At 37.8% G+C, this 25,943-nt stretch overlaps 1 protein-coding gene across 5 annotated transcripts; it reads right to left on the minus strand.

Moving 5' to 3' along the window:
• LOC124410203 (multiple C2 and transmembrane domain-containing protein) lies at positions 1 to 23,978 on the minus strand. 5 transcript variants are annotated; one of them, XM_046888403.1, is made up of 13 exons: positions 23,898 to 23,978; positions 18,677 to 19,054; positions 15,475 to 15,792; positions 14,141 to 14,283; positions 13,822 to 14,013; positions 3,741 to 3,889; positions 2,787 to 3,189; positions 2,387 to 2,529; positions 1,879 to 2,238; positions 1,401 to 1,542; positions 1,037 to 1,180; positions 610 to 935; positions 1 to 418 (listed from the first exon to the last, which is right to left on the minus strand). In XM_046888403.1, exons 1-13 carry the CDS (start codon positions 23,947 to 23,949, stop codon positions 301 to 303), a joined length of 2,868 nt encoding a protein of 955 aa, XP_046744359.1. In that variant the 5' UTR covers positions 23,950 to 23,978; the 3' UTR covers positions 1 to 300. The 5 variants fall into 5 exon arrangements, with proteins under 5 accessions (XP_046744359.1, XP_046744360.1, XP_046744358.1 ...); XM_046888404.1 differs by lacking the exon at positions 23,898 to 23,978 and adding an exon at positions 20,061 to 20,271 and having other exon boundaries at positions 1,413 to 1,542; XM_046888402.1 differs by lacking the exon at positions 23,898 to 23,978 and adding an exon at positions 20,061 to 20,270.
• Positions 23,979 to 25,943: the final 1,965 nt, after the last annotated feature.

The raw sequence follows: 25,943 nt of genomic DNA on the forward strand, positions 1-25,943 counted from the left end.
TTTTCCTTTTTCCTTCTATTTCGTAAATTTTAATATTGACAATATTATTATCCGTGGTGTTTTTTGAGAAAATAAAGGCTGTAGAGAAAGAAAACAAATGTAAAGTAATAAATACGAGGCAGCTTTTCAGTCCTTTTTACCAGCATCCGTTTTTAACAAGCTCTTGCGATTCCGCAGCGATATAAGCTTGCGACGCATTAATACGGTCTTTAGGACGCTGCTAGTCATCGATGGCCTGCCGCTACCGCGATGAGCCTCTGGTTCGACGACAGACGAGCCTGCAGACCGGGAAATACTTTGTTACGCGGTTTTTTTCCGCCGTTGATGATCTTTACGAGACACACCGCTTCCGGTCGGAACCGCCGCACCGCCGACTCCACTTCTCTCGCAGTCGGGTGTTGGAACGGGTTTCAACTCTCTGAAAGATAGTAAAAAATCACAAAAGAGAACAGCCGATTGTTAAAAAAAATGAGAAAATAGAAAAACAGAGAAAAATTCAAAAATCGGTTTGAAATTCCCGCCAAAATTTTTAAACTGTAAAAAATGAAATTAAAGAAAAGCAGAGAAAAATACAAAAATCGGCTTGAAATTTACACCCAAATATCTAACCTATACGAAATGAGATCCTCGTCGTCCGGCACCCTCGACAAAAGGTCGAGCAGCTCGTTGTTGGGCACCGTGTGTGGTCTGAGAATTTTTCGAAAAAATTTATTCACACCCCAGGCCATAATGAGGTAACGTATTGGCACAAAGTAGAGAACAACAGCGCCAAGGAAGGCGAGTACCATCGCCAGGTAGCTCAGGTACGGTACCGTGAAGTTGAATGTGTTCTTTATGCTCTCGCCGAGGCTGGCTATATAGCCGATGGAGTTTTGCACAGTCTGCGTGACCTCCTGGATCGCCTGAAGCCTCTCCTTAAGGGATTTTTTCTCCTCCTGTAGGGGGGGGGGAAACAAATTTAGGGTAAAATTGCAGGTCTGGATGGTCTTCGGGTAGCTTGTGTGAAATTTTCAGGGTATTTTGGAAGCTGAACAACCTTGTCTTTGTCATCCTCGTCGTCGTCGTCGTCCAGGCCTCCGGGAGTCGAGGGGGCTTCGTCACTTCCAAGATCGTTCGAATCGTGGGAGGACAAGGAATTCCCCGAGGGATGATAAGCAGGCCATCCGGTAACCAGGGCGACCTGATATTCAGAGAAACGCGTTTTTCAGTCATCGACAAAGTATGTCGAGAAGAAAAGAAGGAAATGAGAATGCAAAGATTTTTGGATAATGGGAAAGAAAGTAATCCAATTTTCATTGGCGATGGTAAAATGCATCGTTAATAATAAATGAATGAAGATGGGAATGTCTAATTTATATTCTAACGAAAAAATTTAAAAAAAAGGAATACACTCTGCATACTTTGTTACTCACGATGTAGTATTTGAGAAATACCAACAAGGCTGCCGTCGGGATCATATAAGGCTCGAAGTAGTAACAGAGTAGAATGAACAGTGCAAATGCGACGATGCTTCTTGGAGTGCTTTCCCATTCGAAACAGCTCCTTCATCAACACAGTAAAGACGTTTTTAAACTATCTGCCAGACAAATAACTGACACTATACATACTTTAGAAACGGAATTGTGGAACAATTTTTTATGTCTCATAAAAGAATTTCCCAGAGTAAGAATTAAAAAACACCAATTCCATGGTGTTCAGTAAAAAATCCGTAACAAATTTAACGACACTTTCATGATATTTTCAAGTGCATTAAAAATAGAATATTTCCAGAAGACAAGAAAAATTCAACGTTAGTTTCCAGGATTTTTGAAGTGAGAGGCGTAACTCATGGACATCATGAATTTGTAGAAACGGGATGGTTGAAATATTATCACTCACTGGATGTACTTGCTGTTGTCGATGAAGAAAACGATGATGGCTTTGAGCCTGAGAACGTTTCTCAGGAAAACTTGCCGCTTAAATTTAACCTCCGGTTCCATGTACTTTCTTTCCTTTGGATTTAGGGTCCTCGCGCAGGCTCTTAAGGGATTCCAAATAACGGTCATCTCCATCAGTATCTGGGGTGAATTTCCCTTGGCGCGACCTCTCAGCTTTTTGTCTTTCAACGCGTACCAGCGTTTCTCGCCATTGTGTATCCTCAGTAAGGGTATCGCAACTTTACCCAAAAACTCCACCTTGTGGTCCCTGTCCTCGTCGTAAACCGTGACTTCAAGCACTGAGTTTATGTCCTTGACATTGCTGACGGGTAAGAGAAATTCGTATACGGATTCTTAGTGGTGATAAAAGTAAGAGAAGAAGAAGAAGAAGAAGAAGGACATACAAAAAGTTCAGAGAAGTCATACGATATACGTATACCCATAAATACCACAAGAAAACCATCACTCACAATGTGAAAATCTTTTGCCAATTTGGAGCCAAGGTTTTGTACTCCGTCTGAGTTTGTAGCCGAGCATTAACCAGTTCAAGGACGCAGAAGGGGTCGCTTTTCCCGCCGAGATCAGCCGCAGCCAGTCCTTGAGCTCTGAAAACCTGGAAGAAAAAATGACGTTGGTGTTTCCGGGGAACCAATAATGCGGCTGAACAGCTTCTCCTGTAGACTTGAAAAATCTACGGGGTTAAAGTAAGCAACGTTAACTAAATTCGTTAGCTATTTTGCTATTTCAGGTTAACTTTCAAGTAGTTAGCCTTTGAGAATTATGGGTATATTTGGTTCACAATCAGTACGATTTACTAATTAATTTCAGATATTTAACGTTGCTAACTTCAATAAAATAAAAATCGAATACCTTGACCGTTAGATGACCGACGTCCTGGGGACGTTGGAAGGTCTTGAGCAGGGAATACCTCTGAAGAAGCAGCGATTTCTCCTGTGGAGTTTCCTCGTGAGCGGCCAAGTCGCTGATGGTTTCGCTTGCGGTCGTACCGCTGATGGTCAAAAGCAGAAATACGCTTCCGGCACCGTCCTCGAGGTCCCTCCATAGCCTGTGCGTCTTCTCCCGCTCCAGGGTCGCCAGATTTATTACAGTCCGGCCCATCAGGTCGTCCCGCGACTTGTCTCGGTCCCAAATGGTCACCTCAAGTTCCTGACCGAAGCCGACGTCCTCGTAGAGGTGGAGGTCGAATTGCTCGAGCCAAACGGGACTCAGCGTCTTGTGAATCACTTTGGATTTGTACTTCTCGGTTCCCAGCCTTAAGAAAAAAGAATTCTGGTTATTAAATATGGACTTTTATCAATTTCTGAGTTATTCTTTGAGGATAGTTTGACATTTTGTTCTAAGGAATTTCTAAGGATGATTCGAAAGTTGGAAAATGTTAAATGAGCGTTTAAAAAGTCTCGAGGAGTCTCATGTTGTTCGTGCAGTGAACACAAATGAAGTAACGTAACGTGACGAAATTATTACGATCGTAAGTATACCAAAATGTAAGATTTTTGCAATGTTCTTTTTAAAACAATTTCTTGGGGATCTAGTTAGCGAGAAAAACGAGTCTAACAGAAAGACATTAGAATCGTAACAAAAACACCCGAGTTTAGTAGTTTCTAATTATAAAACCTCTTCTCGAATCGTTGATTTCTAACAGCTAGTGCTCGAATTTATTTCTATCACATACTGACACTTTATTTGCCTCGTGTTCACCGTCATTACCGCAAATAAATTCGTTGGAGATTTTTCGAGACGCTCTTTTCTCTCTTACATTAAACTCTCGATTTATCCTTAATTTGATATCCCCAATTTCCTCACCGAAATTTTACGTAAGGATCCGACAAGCCTTCTATGTCCATTGGAAGTAGGTTTTTCGCCTCCACCAGAACGATGGTGACTACAGAACTCCATATCTGGGATTTTAATTTCCTATTAACATCGACGAGCCGCGTGTTCCGTTGAAAATACTGCAACAGTAAATAGAAAAAGGTTCAATTAATTAATTATCAAGCATCGTAGAGTGTCCGAAAGTCTCACATCTTCCAATAAATTATCAGGAAAAAAGAGAGAAAGAAATTCGAGACCAAGGAAAGTCGTCGTCGACTTTCTTCGCTTTCGGTAGATGTCCAATTATTTTCCACAAGGCGAACATCAATTTTCCAAAGAGACGCGTCCGGGGAATTCGAAAGGACAAAAAGCGGCAAGAAAATAACCGGCAATTTCTATCAGAATCCAATTCAGCCCATCTATACCAGATTCGAAGAAAATTCTACCCTCCTTTGCACATTCGGAATTCCAATTGATGTCGACGCTGTTTATGAGCTGGTCTGTAATCGAAGGATAATTGGCCAGATGATAAAAAGATTAAAACTGATATGACGAAAGAAAAAACCTGACACGTGTTTCTCTCCATCAATATTTTACTTCTTTTTTATTTTTTATCTTTCGCAGGCAGATTTCCCTCGATATTCTTGTTTAAAAATAGCTGATTTTATTCCGAGCACGATAGGAAATCGATTTCGCTCTGAATTCGGCTGGCGAATACGAAAACACTGATTCAAGTCTGAAGCTTTGTTCAACGCAAATCGGTACAACATGGCAAAAAATTTGTATATAGAATTTAAAATATGGTGGAATGAAATTTATAATATATACCTACACATGGCGAAAAATCTGTTTATTTGTAAACATTTCGGTCTCACGTGATGACGAAATTCATTTCTGTTGCTTTTGTAATAGTTAGAGAGAGAGAGAGAGAGAGAGAGAGAGAAAAACAAAAAGGAAAGAAAAGAACTTTGGTAATCTGAGCACGTGATATTGCGTATCTGGAAATAGACCGCGATTCTATTAACAAACAGATGACTGTAATTTCTCTTCACAATGTAAACTATCCGTCGCGAATCGACCCGGTTGTCTTGATTCATTGTTGAAAAACAAGCTCATCGCTTACGAAATGAAGGCATCGGTATTTGAAATTTTAACGATATTCCTAATTTCCGAAAATCAATATCTAAGTAGAGTGAAAAATGACGTGGAAATATAAAAATGAAACGAAAGTGAATTTGTTGTTGAATTTAATTCAGTTGAAAATATACCAATCGTGTAAAAAAAGAAATAGAATTCGAATCAACGTTGATTAGAAAATAACCAAATGACGATACGTATTAAATTATCTGTTTAGAAAAATCTAAGAAAGAAAAAAAAAGTAACAAACAAATTTGCCAAAAATTTTCAACCACTTTTGAAACAATTTCAAACTGAGCATCGATATGAACCTGAAACTTGACACTCCAATATCGTCTCTATTAGATACATTTTCCAACATTCAATCGAAAGCTTCGTAGGTAGATATACAGACAATAACGTTACCTACAAACTGCACGTTAATTTGCTAAATATCCAATAGCCCTACGGTATAATAGCTATTTATGTGGCATGTCCGTAAACCGCCTGTTTTTTTGTCAAGGATAAAGATTTCAGGACGAGCTGAAGGCGAGCCGGAAGCGAGTACTGAAATTATCCGAGCCAAAAAACGGTTTACGGGCATGCCACATACAATATTTTTTACGATATGGGCATTGAAAAGCAAAACAAAGAGTGAGGTTATGTCGCGATCTGTTCGACGAAGCTACTTTATTCGGCAGTTTGTGATGCGCACTTCGAACTGCGCATAAAAACTACGGAATAAAGACTTTATTCCGCAACTTTATTCGCTGCCGTATAAAGCGTCACTTTACTGAACGAAAACTCCTACAAAAAGTGAACTTTTCAAAGCCCATGACGTAGAAATATATAATTTGGCGAATGAAAATTATCTAAAAAATACGGTGTGTATGGTTGTTTCTTATTTTTTTTTTTAACTAAATTGCAAAAAAATTCTGAGAATTAATCTCGCGGATAAAAGATGATTAAGAGAGAAAGAAAAAGTAAATTTAAAAAAAAAAAAAAAAAAAAAAAAAAACAATTCAAAATCTCACAGCGCACCCTGTGCAATTCTTCCCTCTTCTCCTTGAACCCCTCCTTAATTTTGTCGATAAAATCTTGCGCCTGTTGCTGCTGCCTGGTCTGAGCAACCAATTCAAGTTGATGATGTTGAGTATCCGAGGTTGAATTGCCGACGCCTGGTGGCGGGGTAACCGAGTGCTTAAACCCGTCCCTGGACATCGTCTCCGGCGCATCGTCGAGGAGCCCCCGATTATCAGGAAGTGTCCTAGACCTGGCGAGTTGGAATTCCCTGGTGGTTCCCTGGCGTTCCGGAGTCCCAGGTTCCTTCGCCCCTCGTCGTTTCGGAGGGACAGGCGAGGACCCGCGAAAATTTTCGAGGACCCTTCGCTCGAAGATTCCGTGATCGGAGCTGCTCTCCCGGATCCCAAAACCCGCGATGCTCTCGGGATCTCCTTTTCCTCGGGACCCCAGCTTCTCGTGGCGATGAGACTTGAGGCTCTTTAGATGTTCGACGACGCTTCGTTCCGTCGATTTCTGTCCGTCCTGGGATTCCTCCTGGGATTTTAAAAGGATAACCTTCTCCTCACAATTTCCCGCGGACTTTTCATCCCGCAAATCACCGTCGGAACTGTAATCTCGCCGCTTTTCACTCGGCGATGGAGGCTTGCTTGAACACCTGTCGGCTATCCATGCTTCGATAGGATGCAGCCAAGGATGCTTGTCCAGTCGGTCCTCGAGCACCTTCTCCACACGATCCTCCAACATCCTTTCCACACGCTCGACTCGCCTCTCGATCACCGATCTAAGCGACAATGGCGCCCCGGATTTCCGGGACTTCCGGTCCCGCTTTGGGGCCTCGTTGCTCCGGGGACTCGGGGATTCTCTGGTGTTGCTGCTGCTGCTGCCGCTGCTCCAGATCGTCGAGTGGACGCGTTCGGTCCGTAGGAAATCGCCGGTTTCTTCTTTGGCCTCTATAACGACAGTCTGGATCTTCCGTTCGTCGGGATCGCTTTTCCCGTACTGATCTGGTCTCTCTGGAATTCTCGGCTCCATTTCTCGCTCTCTGTTCCTGCGGTGGGGAATAGTTAAAACAAACTAGTTGGTCTGTTTTTATTCACAGAATTCTAGACCGCTTCCCGCAACGTGAGTGTAAATATTTGTACCGCTTTGCTCGCTCTTCGATCTTCTTCGCTCTTTAACAATCGCCCGAGTCTTCCGCGGATGACGAAGCTTCTTCTGCTTCATTTGCCGGCTTCTCACCAGCTGGTGGTGATGGACTCTTGGACGAACTGTAATTCACGTTTTCACTCTGTTATTAGCGGTGAAAAAATCGTCAGAGAAACTCGTCGAAGAGATCGTACGAGAGCACGGCGACCTCAAAACCGAAGGCAAAAGAATCCGACAGGAACCTCGCGAGTCTGTACACGAATTTGGAAAGTCGTTTACGGGGGGATTTCGACATTTTTTAATATAATATAAATATTAAAAATAAATTGGCAGATTACTTTGGTTCTTATATTTGATTATTAAAATTATTCCACAAATAGTCGAATCGAACCGAACGAATCGAAAGCTCGAAGCTGACTGTCGTGTCCGACGAAAATTGCGGCTGCTTTTAATGCCGAGAGATTTGCGAACTTCAACCACGATTTGGGAAAGCTTGCGCGTACCTATTATATATTCCCAGAAACTCAACGCGAACTGGAACTAAATAGTTTACTCGATCTCGATTCTCCCAATTCATTATTTTAACACTCTGCTGCGTCACGCTATTTTCTCGAGAAAATTTTCGCAGTAATTTTCAGCCCAATTCGTGTCGATCAGCAATCGGTTTGTAATGTTATTTGTATTAGCCAAGAGCCATGTGTTCTTCTCTTAAATAATAATCGCTTGTTTTTCGTTCGTTCTCGCGTTTGTTTTGTTTTGTTTTGAGTTTTTTTTTTTTCCTCTTTCTGCTTCTTTTTTCAGGGTAATAAAAAAAACGGGTGGTGGTCTGAGTATTTTTTCGTTGCATTTTAAACATTGAAAAATTCAAGTTGTTACATAGATTTACTGAGAAATCACGACTGTTTATTAATTATTATGTTGAAATGATTTTATTCATTCTAAATACGAATGGTTTTTAAAAATATTTTATATCGGGTAGACCAAGTGAACGTGAACGAGGTTTGACCTCGTCTCGATTTATTTATTTCCTATAGGTACTTGTACTCTAGCAAATACACATTTTTTTAGTTTTTCAGATTTTTTTTCATCTGCGGACTAAGATTCGGTATTTTAGAACCGAGCTTCAATGACTGAAAAATTACGAAGTAGAGAAAATGTTGTTTTTCTTTTTTTTTTTTTTTCCCATGAATTGGTCGAAAGTAATTTTTCCAGAAATTTTTCCGTTACCTGACAGTGATTCGAATCATCGTTTTCACCGAGAAACGTGCAAGCGTTGATTTTTCTAGAAAAACAGCGTTCTCGAAAAATTTTTTTTACTTTTTGTCAACTTTCTTTGACTTTAAGAGAAAACCTTTTTTTTTTTTTTCAACTTTGACGAAAAATTTGGAAAATAGCTAGCAAACTTTATTACAGAAGAATTCAAACGATCACAAAATTCGCGCACATAAGGCGCGCGAATATTTCGAAATAATTTCCGAGCTGGTTAATTAACAATTCAGATGCAGGCGTTAATGAAATCGCGAACAATATTAAACCGATTACATGTATGTACATAATAAAAATATTATAAATACGTAGATATTACGTAATTTAAAAAAAAAAAAAAAAAAAAAAAAAAAAGGAAATAATTATTTTCCAAGCATTAATATCAACGATTTCGTCAAAATTGGTATGGTTAAAAAAAGAGTTTCAACCTTTTTTTCTTTTATACTTCTTTTTTTTTTCAAATAAATCAGTTATCTGCCTGAAAAACTTTGACCGGGATTTTTTCCTCGGAAAGATTCTTACACACGTATGTTAATTCATGAACGTATAATTATCTGTAAACTCGTATATATATATATATAGGATAAAGGAATGAAATTAGATATACTAACCCTGAGCCAAAGATATAAACATACGCAATGTGTATACCGATAGATTACAGTTTCCCCGTACAGCGTACTCTATTTTTATCAATATTATTTTAGCCGTGTAATTTGTAAAACATTATAATCGTTATCTCGTGTGAATATCGAATATCAACAGGTGGCTCCGCCTTAAAACGATACCGACAAAACTTAATTATGACAAAAAAAATTTCTAACATTATCGTTATTTCTCACCACGTGACAGTACGGTAAAGTAAATCAAATAGATCAATAATTTTTATTATACGTGTATATATATATATATATACTGAATATCGATCAGTAGTCAATAATTCAATTCCAGACGTGACGATGTTTCTTCATTTAATTTTTATCATTCAAAATCTGATCTGTTTCAATTTCTTTTTCTTTTCAAAAATGATAGACAAAAAAAAAAAAAAAAAAAAAAACAAACGACAAAATTTTTAAATCCGAAATATCATGTGTCAGATATCGAAATTCCTAAGCTTATAACCGGAATGAGGAGATTTTTCCTTCTCAATGTTTTCATCAAGCTTTTTCTTCTGGTGAACTAAAAAAAAAAAAAAAAAAAAAAAAAAAAAAAAAAAAAAATTTCAAAAATTTAAAAGCGGGAGACACGCGTCAGAAAAGCTATATATATATGACGTTGGAAGATATACAGAAAGTGGATCGGAAGAAAGAGAGAGAAAAAAAAAAAAAAAACACAGACACACACTTGACGAGATTCAAGTTCAAGATGATAAAATGTTTTTATTCAATGAATATTTCCCGTCGGCGAAGAAACTAGCGCGCGAATTGACCGAAGGTTGCAGTCAAGGACTAAAAACAAGTCAGTTTCTTTTTCCTCCGTGAAATAGTGTGTTTTTTTTTTTTTTTTTTTGTTTTTTTGCGGAATTTATTATACTATATTCGTTGAAACAAGACGAGCGATACTACTATTATTATTGTTATTGTTATTATTATTATTATTCTATGCAATACACCGTGTTACATAATGATGTAATTCGCGTCAAATTATTACTTAATTCGCACAAAAAAAACACTTTCGTACATCGTCGAGATATATATATAATTATTATCATTATTTTTCACTCTACACGGTTTATACGTTTACGTATTTATCTGGCCGGAAATTAACCACCGAGGCTTCAATTTGTCCGTAATGAGGTTTCAACACATTTATATGTTAAACTTGTGCAATAATAAATGTTGTAATTGATAAATAAAATTACAAAATAAGAGAGCTGCTTCAATTATGACTGTGCAAGTCGGGTCAATGGGATTGAATTTGATTGAAAGTTATTAGAGATTAGATTACATATATATATATATATATATATATATATATATACACATACAACCTCTTTCAAAATTGGCGCGCGGTAAATTGAACAAGAAAATTGCAAATTTCAGCTGATTATTTACAGTCATATAATACTCAACACTTGACAGTTAATTCTTTCGCAGTGTATTGATCTGTAATCTCTTCAACAATAAGTGAAGTTCAAGTTAATCGTTTCTCTGTCTAATTAACCACTGCATTATATAATTAAAAGAAAAACGCGTTTGGTAATTTTTTTCTGGTAGTCTCTAAGCTATCCCCCCCCCCCCCCCCCCCCCCCCCCACCATTAATGGATTCTTAACGATACTGTAACTAACAATTCTGTTTATCTCTATACGTAAATGAGTCTAACCAGTAGCATAAATTAATGATGATTGTAAATAACAAAGTAACGCGCGATATATTTTCAATATCATAATCTAATGCTAATTTCCCCCGGAATGGTGTGAAAGAAAAAAAAAAAATAAATAATCCCGTACGTTTGAAATTTGCGAAATTAATTTAAATCGGTTCGATCGAGACCGTACGTTTCGAACGATGCTCGGTTGTTTTTTTTTTTTTGTCCGCTTGAGAACTGACGAGTGGAAAATTTTCTATAAACGACGAGAAATTAAACACAGCGATTTTGAATGTTCCCGGTATTTACGACGATTTCCTATTGTGTTAAAATTTGTGTCGGTTAATTCCTGGGGATTTTTGGGCCTTCGTTTTTTCACAAGGGAATATTTTATACACCTCATATTGTTTTTAGGGGCGAATTTGCCTCTCACAACGCGGTTTACTTCTATAGAATACTACGCGAATAATTCACTGACGATTGTAAGTATAGTAGAAAACCTGTTGAAGCACGGCGGATTTGTGAAACACGTTTCAAGCCTACAGCTGGCTTCTCTGCACTGGCAACTTCGGTTCCCTCTCTCCGACTGCATATCTCACAATGTCTACAAACGAGTTCTCCCCCCCCCATTTCATACGGATTTTAGTCTTCACCGCAGCCGACAGTGCAACAACTCGTTTCACCTTCGACCAGAGCATGATTAACGTCTTTCTTTCAAATGCAAGAGGACTTTTCGACATGTTTCTCCGCGGTTTTTTTTTTTTGCTATTTCTGACGGTGTATTGACAGGTTTTCGATACACGAGAGTAACTGTTGCGACATAATGTAAATTGTTATCGTTAGAAAGAGATTGTTTGGAAAAAAAATCGTTAAAATTGAAGGGATAATTCATTTTTGAATAAATTATAAGTTTTTGGCCTCGTTTATTACGGATCTGATATCGCTTTTTGAACGTTCAAGATGGCGGATTCAATATGGCGGACGAAAATTTGGAAATCGATCGAATCCGGAGAAAAAATTCTGTCCACGGGTTTTTAGGCTCGGTGATTACGAATCTGAAATCATAATTTGAGAAGTCAGTACGGTGAATCCAATCCGAAAATCTCTGAATAACGAGAAAATATCTTCTGGTTATAATTTTATTTGGCTCTTTAATTTCTTCATCTTCCTTTGATCGTTCAGTCACTTGATCTTTATTTATACTGCGCTGTCTGAATTGCAAATATTATATAAGTATATATAAAGCGAAGAAGAAGAAGAAAAAAAAAGAAAAAAAAAAAAATCAAACAGAAAAAAGATCAAAGTATTATACACAAGTTTTTCTTTCAACTCCTTTAAGACTAAATTATATACAACAACGGTGTTCGTTTGACAAAAATTGCCTTAAAATTAGACAACTTTTCACCAGAATAATACCGAGCTGTGAAAAGAAAAAATAAAAACAAAAAAAAAAAACAAACAAACAAGTTTAAGAATTATAATGAAAAAAAAAAAAAAAATGAAAAAAATAATACGACTTTCAGTTGAGACTATAGCTTTATATAAAAAATTAATTTTTATCTTTCGATACCACCTTTAGTTCCTCGATCAAGCTTTACAACGTTTTAATTTCGACTCGACTTTCTCCCGCTGCGCAGATTGTCCGATAAATAAGATAAGGGAATAACTCTTTCATAGATCATCAGTTCGCCGGTTGTACGTAGATATGTATCTACTCGAAGCTTTTACAGTCTGATATTCCATCCGATTCTATATATAAACCAAGTATAATATTGACTGAGTGACTACTCAATCGTGCCGTTGAGTCGATTCGAGTCTCAAAGTCTCGTCCGAGATCCTATCCACGCACACACGTCATATGTCGTAAGAAAAGCCTGCATGGATATATTATGTTTCGCACTATACCAAATGTGTAAATGCGTGTCTACGCCAAAATCAATATTTCACCATCAGATAAAATTCTTTAATATTAGTTTCTCGCCCACGTGATACTTACAAATTTATCTCAATTGATTACATATCTATATTCTACTATAACATCCCAGCGCGTGCGTTGTTTCACTGATTTTAAGTATCGATATAATTAAATACGGCTAGTCGTCGTAATCTCTTTCGACTCGCTGATCCTCGCGTATCGTGTGGAAAAAAAAAAAGAAGAAAAATATCTAAACAAACACACGGAAGAACGAAATGTAGGAAAAGATAAAAGAAAGAGAGAAGGAAGGAAAAAAAAAAAACAACATAATACACAGAGACAAGAAAAATGCCGTTTCGTTGCCAAAAATTTTTTCAGCTAAAAGATGCCAAATTTTTTCTTCACGTTTACTTGCGTCGGCATTGACGAAGCAAATTATCACGAGATAATCATTAATTTCTTTCGTTTGTATATAAAATATACTGTTGTTATTATTATTATTATTATTATTATTATTATTATTATTATTATTATTGCGCCTAACCAAAGATAAAAATTGTTTACAATGGTGTGTGTGTGTGTGTGTGTGTGCAGAATAGGTGCTTCTGTTAGACAGTTTGAAATCCGAGCAGAGAAGAAGGGCTTATAGAATATAACACCCAAGTGTCAACGCATGTAGCTATTGAATATATCAGTTCTGATTAACGTTGCACAACAGAAGCGAGGCCGGCCGGCCTGACAATCGAGTCGTTGTAGGTCGTACACTGAGACACATGCAACTACATTATGACATGATCGTCGATTCTGCCGGCTTCTTTCTCTACCGAACGTCAGGTTAAAGACGATAAACACGCGTACGTACGTGTTATACGTATATTTTTCCTTCGACACTGGTTTTTTTTTCTCTTTTGTAAGTTTACACTTGACAATTATTATTATTATTATTACACACTTGATAAATTTGAATATAACGGAAAATTATTATAACGTATAAGGGATCATGAAGATATATAATGTAATATTTATTATATTTGTCTTTGAATAGTTTTAAAATAAATAAAATAATTGTAAATTTTCTGATAAATTGAAAGAATTATAAATTATGTTTGTTGATTTTTTTTTTTGTCCCCCTTCCAATTTCAGACTTTTCTTCTCTTTGAGTTTTTGTCGGGTGATTTTTCCGACGGAAATTGGCCAAAAATAATAAGGAGAAATCAAAAACGGGCAAGACTTTTGGCGCGATTAGGATAAAATTTTGATCATTCGTTCTCACGTCAGTTACAGATTTATTTAAACTGACCTGTTCTTTGTCCTGCTGATTTCTCGGCCACAGAGTAACGGTCAGACAGATATTACCCAAGTGCTGTCTCGGTCTCGCTGGATCCGTAAGTTCCAAAATTACGTCTTGAGCGTATCCAAGTTCCAATTGTCTCAGATCAAGCTGTGCCGCTCCCATAAAATCGTCCTGGAGTCCCCAGTCGTAGTCGAAAACCTGAAATAACGGGGTTGAAAGTTGGTTAAAAAAATCGCAGGAAGAATATTCTTTGAAAAATCCAGACGCTTGGATTTTTTCCTGTAACATTGCGGAGCGATTTCGATGATAATTTTTATTTCCTCACCTTGAACGTCAGGAGTTGGAACGGATCCTCAATCGGTAAAGTAACGCTCTCGTCCCATATCGGGTTCAAATCGCGATGCACCGTTCTTGATTTGTACAAAAGACGACCGGAGGATTTGATCTTCACGTACGGATCGCTCGAGCCTGAAATCGTAGATCCAGAAATAGTATATGATCGGTATTGGAAAAATTTCCTCATGACGTCAGAGCCTGATTGTGGACGCCATTTTATCACCACATAACCTAAGTTTTTAATTTTAATGGAGGGAAATCCGCGATTCTCGGGCTTTCAAATCACTCATGTCACATAAATTAATTAATCATAATCAATAATATACCTGTTCTATTATCCAAACGCGAAAAAAGACGGTCAACGATCAGATGTCAGCCTGATTGGATTAGTTTGATCTTTTCCCACCAGATGTCACTACCTTTGCATCGTTTTTGCGCATTTTTTTTTGTTTTTGTTTTTCACGCAAGTTAAACTCTCTACAGCTGCATCGTGGCATAAATGAAAGTATTCGACATATCGTCGCGTATACAGTCAAACGGTGTCAATAATTATATAGTACACGCTTAGAAATATATCAAGTGTAATTAAACCTTTCCCCTTCTGAATTGCGGTTCGCCGTTTTAATCGAGTCTATACATCACGGATCGCTTCTAACTTTATGCCTGTCCATAATTATATCTACGAAGCGACTAAAAGCATGTCAATATGTTTGATTCCGCGCACCCGCGCCGTTGCGGTGCATAAACTTGTTGCGGGTTATTGGTATTTGTATATGAAAATAATTCCGCGTGTGTAGATAGAATAGAAATTTGAAAAACCTGCGGCTAGACACGATATAACACATTTTTTCATACATTATAACGAACAACGAAATAGATTTGACGATTTGTTAATCAAAAATTGAATAAATTTTGTCACCAGATGTGAACATATTTATACAACGCGAGCATGTTTCACGCGTTTTTTTATGCGCGTCTTTATGACGGTCGAGTTAGTATGCGAATGCGCATGCGCGGAGTACCGAAAAGACTACTTTTTAGTCCTAACAGTGTTGAAAGTGATCTTTTCTGTACCGCGCGCATGCGCCGTGGCGAACAAATCTGACGTTACGTGATCCTAACCTCAATTTCGTGCTTCGTGAAAAACCTTATTTGCAATATTCGTCTACGGCAGACCTACGACTTGTATTTATACCTGAATCTCTTCAATCTCTGTAGGCAAATAATATCTAACTCTACAGTTTGCATAATTAGAAAAAACAAAACAACAACAAGAAGAAAAAAAGAAAAGAAAAAAGAAACCAAGATTCTTTTTCATCTCACCGCCGCGATCCATTGCGACGAGATTCTCGCCGCGTCTGAGGTGCAAACGGAGCTGAAAAAAGGCGTGCTGACGAAGGGCGAGTTCGCGGCGTCGCGACGCCTCGTCCTGTGCATGAAGAAGAGGCGTCGCGTCGGAATTCGACGACGCCGCTGTTCCCTGATGAACTCCTCTCTCGTCCCCCGAAATCCTTCCGTCGATTTGCATGTTGTACTGAGATCCTCGTCGACCAACGCGATTCGAGTCGGTGCTGCATCTCCCAGGACTTCCATCCTGCGAAGATACTCGATGATCCTTGTTACTACGGGCGAGAGGTGAATCTGAAAAATATTGGTGAAAGTGTTTTAAAAATTTTATGGTATTGAGGATGAATGATGAATAATTATTTTGAAAAAGGTGATACTTAATTAAAATTATAAATTTATTACTAATCAGTTGTTTAAGAAATTATATAATATTCAATGTTTACAGATTTTTTTCTTCCAATATCTTAAATTTGAATTAATACGAATTAATACGAATTAATACGAATTAATACGAATTAATACGAATTAATACGAATTAATACGAATTAATACGAATTTCGACCATTTAAATTATATGACAGTCAGAAAAATGGTTTCTGGTAATTCTTTTCTTCTCCGTTTTTTTTTTTTTTTTCCCTTACACAAAGCCGAACCACAATCGCACACAGAGACGATATATGTATGTACGTATGCATACGTCATACATACATTAGACTATCTCGACCTGAATTATAATAATGATTATAATACATGCACGCAATTTCTCGTGAAAGAATAATAATAATAATAATAATAATAATAACAATAATAATAATAACAATAAAAACACACACGCTAGAGTTCGTGTAATAACAAAGACGTTACACAAGCGAGTCGTCGGTTAATACCGAGGATCGTTAAACGTAAACGCAAAGCCGGAAGTGAATTCCTTAGGAGATATATAGACCTTATAATTGCATGACTGGCTATTACGCTATTATAATACACTTCGCGAATTGTACAATAATTACAAGTATCTCTAGACGATTTCGTTGACAAATCAATGAATTCAGTTGCATAAAGCGAGATAGACTTAATAATAATAACAGCAAGACCAACAACAACAATTAATATGGAAATTTGTGAAAAAAAAAAAAAAATTAATAACTTGTAATTGTTTATAATCCAAGTTTTTACACATGCAGGTTGTGTTTGAGTAAAAAGTGAATAAAGAGAGAGAGAGAGAGAGAGAGAGAGAATTAAAGTTTATCCACCTCGTCATTCAAGTATAATAGGTATAGAAATAATCACACTTTATTGTTATTTCTAATTGCTACATTCACGGTGTAAGTCCTACAGTTGTTACAAACTTTATATTCGATGGAGGGAAAAGAAAGAAAGATAGAAGGAAAAAAATAGAAACAATTAAGGCAATCATCACCCTCGTAATATTCTGCTTGAAAAACAAAATTTTAAAGAGTTAAAGAAAAAAAGAAAAGAAAAACGAAATACATTATGCAAAGAAAAAAAACTAACTACCGGCTTGTTTGCGTGTGGAAAAGTTGTTACAGGATGCAGGTAGGCAGGGTAAGGACTGGGTGTATGAAGGAAGCATGCAAGATCCTCGTGCAAGGATAATAGTTACAGTATGAATGTATATATGTATATACCATACACGCGGTGTTATCGACGGTGGAAATATATTAATATTTTAACGCTGTTACAGACGTCACGTCACGTCGTGTCACGTCACGTAAGGTGCATTACTGTATTACTGTAACACTATGCTAAGGTGGTTAATCGATTCTATATTGTGTTACATTCAACAACACGTTCCGGTGCTCATTGATGATACTGGAATAAAAAGAATGTTGAAAAAAAAAGTAAACGAATAATAAAATTAAGGAAAAAAAAAAAAATTAAGTTATACCAGGAAAGGTTGAACGAACTTTGAACATCGCTGTATACATATATGAATTGTAGTCAAGTGTTACTTTCGACTAAAGAAATTTTTCCATTTTTTCCCCACTATGTTCTCAGAATCTTTTCCACAACCGGGTCAAAGTTTTACGCCATATGCCTGTATGAATAATACCCACTTCCGGTATAATATACATTATACATTATACATTTTCCAATAACGGGAATAACTTCAATCGGTCGAAAATAAATCGTTCGATGAAAATTTTATTTTCGCTAACTTTTTCTACGCGTTTACTTATCAATGATGTAAAATTTATGTAAAGAAGAATTTGAATTTTTTTTTTTTTCTTCAAGAATACAATTACCTGACAATGAGAGAATAACACGAATTTTTTTTTTTTTTCAAAACACCATCAATTTCAATTAACATAGCATATTTACGATTACATTTTAGATTACTGCGATAAAAAATTTGAAAAAAAAAAAAAAAATCGCATCGTTTGATGATGAACGAATTCTTTAAAATTCAACAAACCATCGTATAAATTCGATTTGATTTCTCGAGTTGAATGAAAAAACACGTTTAGTGAGATTATTACGAGTGATGAATAGCTTAAACAAATTCCTTGACGTGGGAAGAGAAAAAAAAAAAAAAAAAAAAAAAACAGAAACAAAATAAAATAACGAAATACCCCGACGTTGTCGAAAGTCTGATTATCAATAAAATTAATTAACGAAAAAAGTGATTCCGAGCGTCATAAAAAATCATTGAAACGATGGGATTTTTTTCATCGGTTAGAAATAATTGAGCAAAAAAAAAAAAAAAAAAAAAAAATACGTCTCAACAAATTCATGAATAATAATAATTGAAATAAAAAGTTAATTTTTTTTTTCCTCAATTTTCTCCCGTTTCAAAGAAAAATCGTATCAACTCGATAAACTTTAGTTGAACTTTCGAACCTTCGTTGCGTCATATTTCTGTCTTCAGGACAAATTTTTTTCCCCATGAAATAAATAAATAAAAAAAAATAATCTCGAATAAATTTCATCCCCTGAATAACGGTGTGAATAAAAAAAAAAAAAAAAAAAAAATTAAATTGGGATATGAAAAAAGATATCGCTTCTCGGTAATCGCGGTGGTGCGGTGAAATAAAGAGCAGGGATCAATTCCGGTCGATAGCCTAGTTTCGAAAGCTTTCCGGCCTTTGGCCGATGACCGGTGACCTTTGACTCGTAAAATATTGGAAGGGAGGGAGTTAGGGTGTAATCGGTCTACCTGGTGTGTTGTGGCAGTGCCTGGCTGGGCTCTGGGTGGCCGAAGAGCTGTGGCTGTGTTCCGAGGAGTAATCGGCCGCATAATCGGACTCGTTTTTACCGGCGTCCTGGAGAAGATATCCGGTTGCAGCTGCAGCTTCCCGGAGCTTTTTTCGTTCTTTACTCCTACTCCTTGACCACCGGCTTTTCAGGGTAGCGAAGAAGGTCTGCGTCCTCTGAGCCACCGTAACCGGATGTCGGTGACGCTGGTGAACCACGGGACTGTGGCTGTGGTGAATTGGTGAACCATTTGTCGGACGAAGTTCCGTCGCGCTTCTCGAGATGTGTCGACTTCCGTTCAAATTCAACCGAGATCTGCAGTCTTGAGGAACGGGAGAATCTGTGGGCAGAATTTTTGTGTTGGCATATTTTTATCGGATTTTTACTCCCTCCTTCCCGCCTTTTTTTTTTTTTTTAATTCAAGATCGCTCAGTTTTAGGATTTTAGGGAAAAAATTTAGGGAAATGAACAAAATTAAACGCCGTTAAATCGACGAATAGATCTCTTGCTTCGTTGGATCATTTCGCAGAGTAATACTTATTGCAGACTCTAATCCTGTTTAAACAGGGTTCGCTTTTGCCCGAGAAATTACGATCCTAATTCTCTCCAGATAAGTTGTAATCTCGAAAATGAAATTAAGGTTATACGACGGTCGAGCTGCAGGCTCGAAATATAATTACAATATCTAATCAGGCGTGATATAAAAGTGCCAAATTTCCCTCACGTCACGAGTTTAAAGAGAAAAAGTTACGATTTACGATATATCCCTGCTTGAACAGCAAAAATAATATCAACATACGGCCACTTTTGCGGTTGATACTGTAATCGAGAGCAATATATAAACTGTTCGACTTCATGAAACGGAGCAAAAGAATCGGTTATAATTTTTCAAATATTGCACAAAGAGCGTAATTCGTGCGACAATTTATTTACATTAGCATTAGGCTAACAAAGAAATAAAGAAGTAAATTAATTTGTAAGAATTAAACAATTATAACAAATCAAAAGCAAAGAAACAGGAATACCTTTGTCGGATTTCTTAAGATCGCGGATTATATAAACGGTCGTATTTTTCTTTGACAAATACGAGTTGAGAACCGTAAATATCGCGACTCGTTACCCAAGTTTGTTGAAAATCAAAACGTGTGTATATTTAATGAGAATTTTGCTTCTCTTTGCGCAATCTTTACTTTATATTCTTTCACTTATTCTATTCAACCCCGCCTTGAAAAGAAAGGGGGGGAGGGGGGGGGAATGTTTCTTCTAAGCGAACGAAGCGAGTAAGGTGAATTCGAGCTTCTTTTTCCACACATTTTGCGCATATCGAAGTTTGAAAAGAAACTTACCATTCGGCACTTCGCCATCCTCTGACCCAGACGCGAGAAGCTCGACACTTTTGCTCATTTTACAACGAGGATAATAAAATCGGTCGGGTTTTTGATCCCCAAACTTTCAGCTCGACGTGTGATAATTTTAAACGTTTTTTAAAGTGCAATAAATCGCTTTCTTCCGATACGAGCATTATTTCTTTCCTTTATTTCCCTTATCGTTATTATATTTCGCTTTCTCACCAAACTATTCGTCGATTATACAAAAACAGGTTCAAATCTCATACCGTATAACGTAAAAGTGACTTTTTCGTACAATGAGCTGAGAAATTTAAATCGCAAACTAGATCGTTCCGTCAAAACGAAACAGCCAATTAGCACAACCAAGTGGCTGCAGCTCCTTTCATTCATACGAACCTTGCATGCTTCGCGCTAATGAGAGTCCGATAAGAAATACAGAAAACGAGAAGCAGGCGGGAATCGCAGAGACGTTTACAAGAGCCCACAATCAGAATGAAAAGTCGGAAGTTGAGAGAAGAAAAATAAATTATTTTTATCCACCGATTGATCGTACTTGTATTTTTTTTTTTTTTTTTTTTTTTTCAATTTTTATTAAATTTATTTTTATATATTCTTTCCGTTTGTTGTTAACTAATTCAATATTTTTTTTTTTTTTTTGTTCGGTTCTACGGAAGAGGCAGCGCGAAGCTAGGAATGAGAAAAGGAATTTCTCGAAGACGAGGACGAGAGTGTTTCGCACATTATCCGACGTCGAGACGTCTGCGAGACGTTGACATGGCTAAACGTGTGGAAGATAGATCAATATGCGGTTATTTCCTCTCCGTCATTCTCCAATCTCGATGCATCGTAAAGTGCCCCGAAGATAAGTTTCGACGAAGATAGATATTTGCAAATTGCATAAAACATTTACGCGTTTAACTGCAGCTCTGATTTAGCGAGTAACGATAATAAAGATGATGAAATTGTACACGTATTACAGAGATGTTGACGAGTGGATAATTAACGCTGTTTTTATTCACTCCTTCGTTCTCCTCCCTCTCCTCATCCATCGTCCGGTGTTTCGAAAGATCGAGATCAAAAGAATTGAAGCGGGTTCCCGGTGTTTGATATCAATCCGACTCACCCCGCCACTTTGCGGAATAATTAATAAACCGATGTTTACCGCGTATTAATCAACTCTGACATTAATAATTAGTCGGTAATTTCACCCTTCGTTCTCTCACTGACCGATTGACCGACTGATTAACGTGTAATAACGTCTAATTTTTTCCCTCTGATCACCGACGAGACCGGTTGTTTTATTTCGCAGATCATGCACTCATGGATTATCTACTCAATCACTAGTAATTATGATGATTTGTATATTTAGCCAATTTCAAATCCGCGAATATTTTCACATCAAGTTTCACTCGTTCTATCCCGCTTTTATTATACAACGTGAATAAAAATTTATCACACCGTAAATAGGATTCAAAATTTGAATGCTTTTTCTTTGCTTCGTACATTCTTCTTATGTTCCAGTTCCGTTAACTATAAATTCGTTGATTAATCGTCTGTATGAATTGATCGAGTATACGGAAATTAATCGTCATATTCTATAACTCACACCAAAACAATTATGCATAAATAAACCTAGAAATTTCGAATTTCGCATCAATTGCGTGACGCGAATTAACGCTACAATAACACGACCGTTTATAAGTCTTGTTTTTCTTCAACATAGCACTCGATTGCAATTCGGACAATCAATCAATTATCCGGCCAACACACTCGAATATTTTTCGCTCCGAGTGCTCGTCGATCCTCCTCTCGTTGTATGTAAGGACGAGGAGGATTTTAGTCCTTGAAACCCTTCAGGCTCGACGAGGTTTACGGAGCCACTGACTGAAAACGCGGTCACATGCCGTTCGGCAGGCGCCGGTTGTGGGGGGCTTTATCGACCCAGTCCCACCACCTCTGCTTTATATTACATGACGGCGACTTTTACGCAGAATTCACGTGGCGGCATGGCATGGCATAAGAACAGAGCCGCCATGTCACTCGTATGATAAGCGCGTGTGTGACGTGACACACGGAGCGCAGCCTTTCAGCCCTTAAGTCATCCACGCGGAGCTTTCCACCCCCGCTTCGCATTTTCGAACCCGTCTCCTGTCGTTCAGGAGACACCAATTCACGTGTGCGCTTTGCAGACGACTAAACACGAGTGAACGATGACGGAGAGAGAAGGAAGATTCGCCAGTTTTCAGGGAGGGATCAGAATCAGAGGGGGTAAAAACGACAGAAAAAAAACTCCGACCGACGCCATTTTGTTTCGTATTTATTCCCTTTGGCGGCCGATTCGAGGGAAAATTAACACGCCAACAGTTTATTAGGTTTTTAAATGATTTTTTGTAAATTTTTATTTGCGCAAGTTTTCATTTGATCAACTATTGTGAATCATGACTAACGAATTTAGTTTTTTTACAGTTATTATACGTACATCTGCAAGTGCACAGAAAAGAAAATACGGTTCAAGAGAAACTTCGATCGGGGCTTTAGTCTCTAAGTTCTTATAAATTTGTTTTTTTATTTTTATTTTCTTCTTTTACACTTTCCTCCGATGTTTGAAAGAGCGTTCCTAAGTACCTCGTATCACAACACGGTTCTGTTTATGGACGCAACCCCCAACAGGGGTAACATTAACTGATACTAGAAGAGTTTTTATAACGATACTCGAGCGGTGTATCGAGCTTATATATTATAATATATCTAAAGAAAATTATCTCAAGCTTGAAGAATGAACGATAAAATTCCGTAGTTGTATGTAAAATTTATAAATACGTTTGTAAATTACATCCGACAGGGTGTACGATGATATTTTTTAATTAATGACGAAAGCGTAGACACTTAGGCGTATAAAGGAAATGTGGTCGAATTATTGTTTGCACTGCGGTGTGATAAACAGCTTGTGTATATCACATATGACATAATAGAATAGGTATACGTTAAGTTGCGTGCGATGAGGTGCGGTCAGTATTATTACAGTCTTTCGTTTTAATTACGTCCCTGATAATCATTCCGCGGTATAAAAGTTGAAAAATAAATGGTGTTTTTCCCCTCACGTTTTACAGTCTGTTGTGATGGGCGTTCTAATCAACAAAAGTAACGCTGGCGCTCATGGCTGCCATTTTGACAGACAGCACGCAGCGCGATGTTATGCTTTTCGACTTGTTATTTAATGTTGGGTAATACGCGACCTCGACATTCGGGAGTCGAAAGTGAAAGGCGACTGCAGAATAAAAATACATGTTTCCGATACAACAGCGATCCATCGGGATAATTGTTTTATCCAATTTAAAAACAAAATAAAAACAAATGACTATACTCTACTCGTTGTTGACTATATGATTTGGTTTGTTTTTCGATTCGTGCTGAGAAAAAACGGTTATTTCGCCATTTTGGAATTGTTTAAAATTCAGTAAACCATAATAAAACAAAACACGATCATATTTCGATGAATTGGTTGCTTCGAAATCGTTATAAACTTAAGAAAATAGTCATATTTTCCCCAACGTTTTCTTACGATAACGTTATACTAACTTCAAACTCATAGTGATTCAAACGGTAATCTGTTTCGGAAGCAACTCGCGTCTCGACAAAGGTCAAGGTTTTCCAACCGACGCCAAGAGACTCTATACACGTGCTTTTTATTACCGCTTACGATTCCAGTGCCTTCTCTTAACGCTCTTCGTGGCATGTATATTGTATATACACGTGAATAAAAAATTTGGAGAAATTGCGAGTTGAAGAATAAGATTTCGTCAAATAAACACAGCGTGTCTCTCGTTCGCTCACCTTTTTCACCGAGGCACTTCTGGATCAGAAGACAATCGCTGGGTTTCAGCATCTGAGCTGGATTGGTCGGAACTTCGATATATCCGTTGTACACAAGAACGTTTGGAAAGGATCCAGAGAAACACACATCACATCACATCACATCACATCACATCACGTCTCGTCACCTCTCGGCCGTCTTACCTTCGTCTTTGTTGCCGGAAGAGTGACCGCAGCACAACATCTCCTGCCGGTGCTACAGAGTCCAATGACATTCCTGGAGTCTCTTGCCTACGTGGGTATCGCAGACGACGATATTCGGGTGATCCTGCTGATGCCGATCGCGGCCACTCGAGAGATCGATGAGGGGGGATCTCGTGGCAGCTGCAGAGAGAAACGAGTGTCGTTAGCTTTAGCAGTTCGAAACCGGGGACTTCGATGTAATTTGCGAATTGCGCATCGGTCGTCAAAACCCCCACTCGATCCATGCACGGATCGCGGAAAGGTCACGAATATATGGGGCAAATCTACGGGCAGAAAAATGATCGTTAAGACTGAATAAAAACGGTCCGAACAGCTAGCTCTGGCGCATGGCGCGACGCCTAACCTCGTCGGAATCCACAATCAGACTCGTTTACGCGCCGGTTCTCGAAGCCACTTAGGCCTCATTACATTCTCCGCATAAACCTACGTATTTATCTCCGTACTACTCGTGTACATTCATTAGCTAATAGCTCGGAAGATTAATTCTTCTTATTGTCCCTCTTTTACCAGAATTTTTTAAAAACTTTTTCATTCATTAAATTTTATTTTTACATGCACCGTATGTTTATAGACGATTGCAGTTGTTCGATTACACTGATAGGATTCTCTTTGGTTTTTACCTCAATAAAATCGTCTAGTGCATTACTCGGTACAAACATAAATACAACGCGATGGCTTCCTCTGTGTGGCAATTTGTCGACTGATACCTATTATGACTTCATGCATTAGTTGGAGGTTCGCCGAGTTGTTCGGGCGGAGATTGACGGCGTCTGATTACCGCAACCTGCAGACAAATCAATCCGGACTATGGGTCAAATTGAGGAGATAAAATTACCCGAGCACTATTCGATTATAGTTGGATAATTGATTGTAGTTGTGGAAAATTTTCGCGGCGTTAGGCGGCATCAAATGCTCCGATATTCGTTTGTTTCTTCGAGATATACGGACAACATGGCGTCGGAACGGAGCGATCAGCTGATCATTTAGGATGATTGTAGGATTATAAGAAAGCCCGTTAAAGCTGACAAGCTTTTACTATTTCGATAGCAAATTAGATATGACCCGGATTGGAAAACGCCACACGAGCCGTTTTTTATCGATAAACACAAAACGATTATTTTTTTCTTTAAATAGATCTTAGTCTTGGTCCAGGGACGTTGGGTGCAAATTCAATAACGGCAAATATTTATGAGAGCCAAGGATCTGTACTTTCGAGATTCAATATGAGAGTGACGACCGCCGAGCGAATTGCCGAAGAAGGAAGCGGCCGGAGGATTAAGGAAATTGCGGCATCCTGTACAGGGATGAAAAAGTAGAGCAGGAAATGAGAAAAAAATTAATAATGATGGCGAAAGTAACAGAACATGAGGCAAGCACTCCCCATGGAATTTCACGAATGTGAATGAGCGGCAAATGGCGACAGCTTGGGGCCGTTGCTTTTCAAAATTGTATCGTCACCGTATTATCGCGATTTGAAAAGAAAAAGGAATGCCCTGAGTCAGAATGAGAGAATTTTTGCCTCACTTTCAACGGTGTAAAAAAAAAGCAAAATTCGATACTTGGCAAAAATAAAATCAAATCAATTTAAAAATAAAATGTTAAACCGTTACGAAGAATTACAAAAAAGAACGATTTTAACAATCGTCTGTGTTTCAATATAAAATCTTATGAAACATTATTCATTTATTTTTCATTGTACAAAATCCTTTGCTTCTCCCAAATACTCCACATGCTATATACAATTTACTAGACATACATATTCGGGCGTACACAGTACGCAATTGCTACATAGCTGCACAAATT

Source organism: Diprion similis, chromosome 9, assembly GCF_021155765.1.
Source record: "Diprion similis isolate iyDipSimi1 chromosome 9, iyDipSimi1.1, whole genome shotgun sequence".
Taxonomy (NCBI): Eukaryota; Metazoa; Arthropoda; class Insecta; order Hymenoptera; family Diprionidae; genus Diprion; species Diprion similis.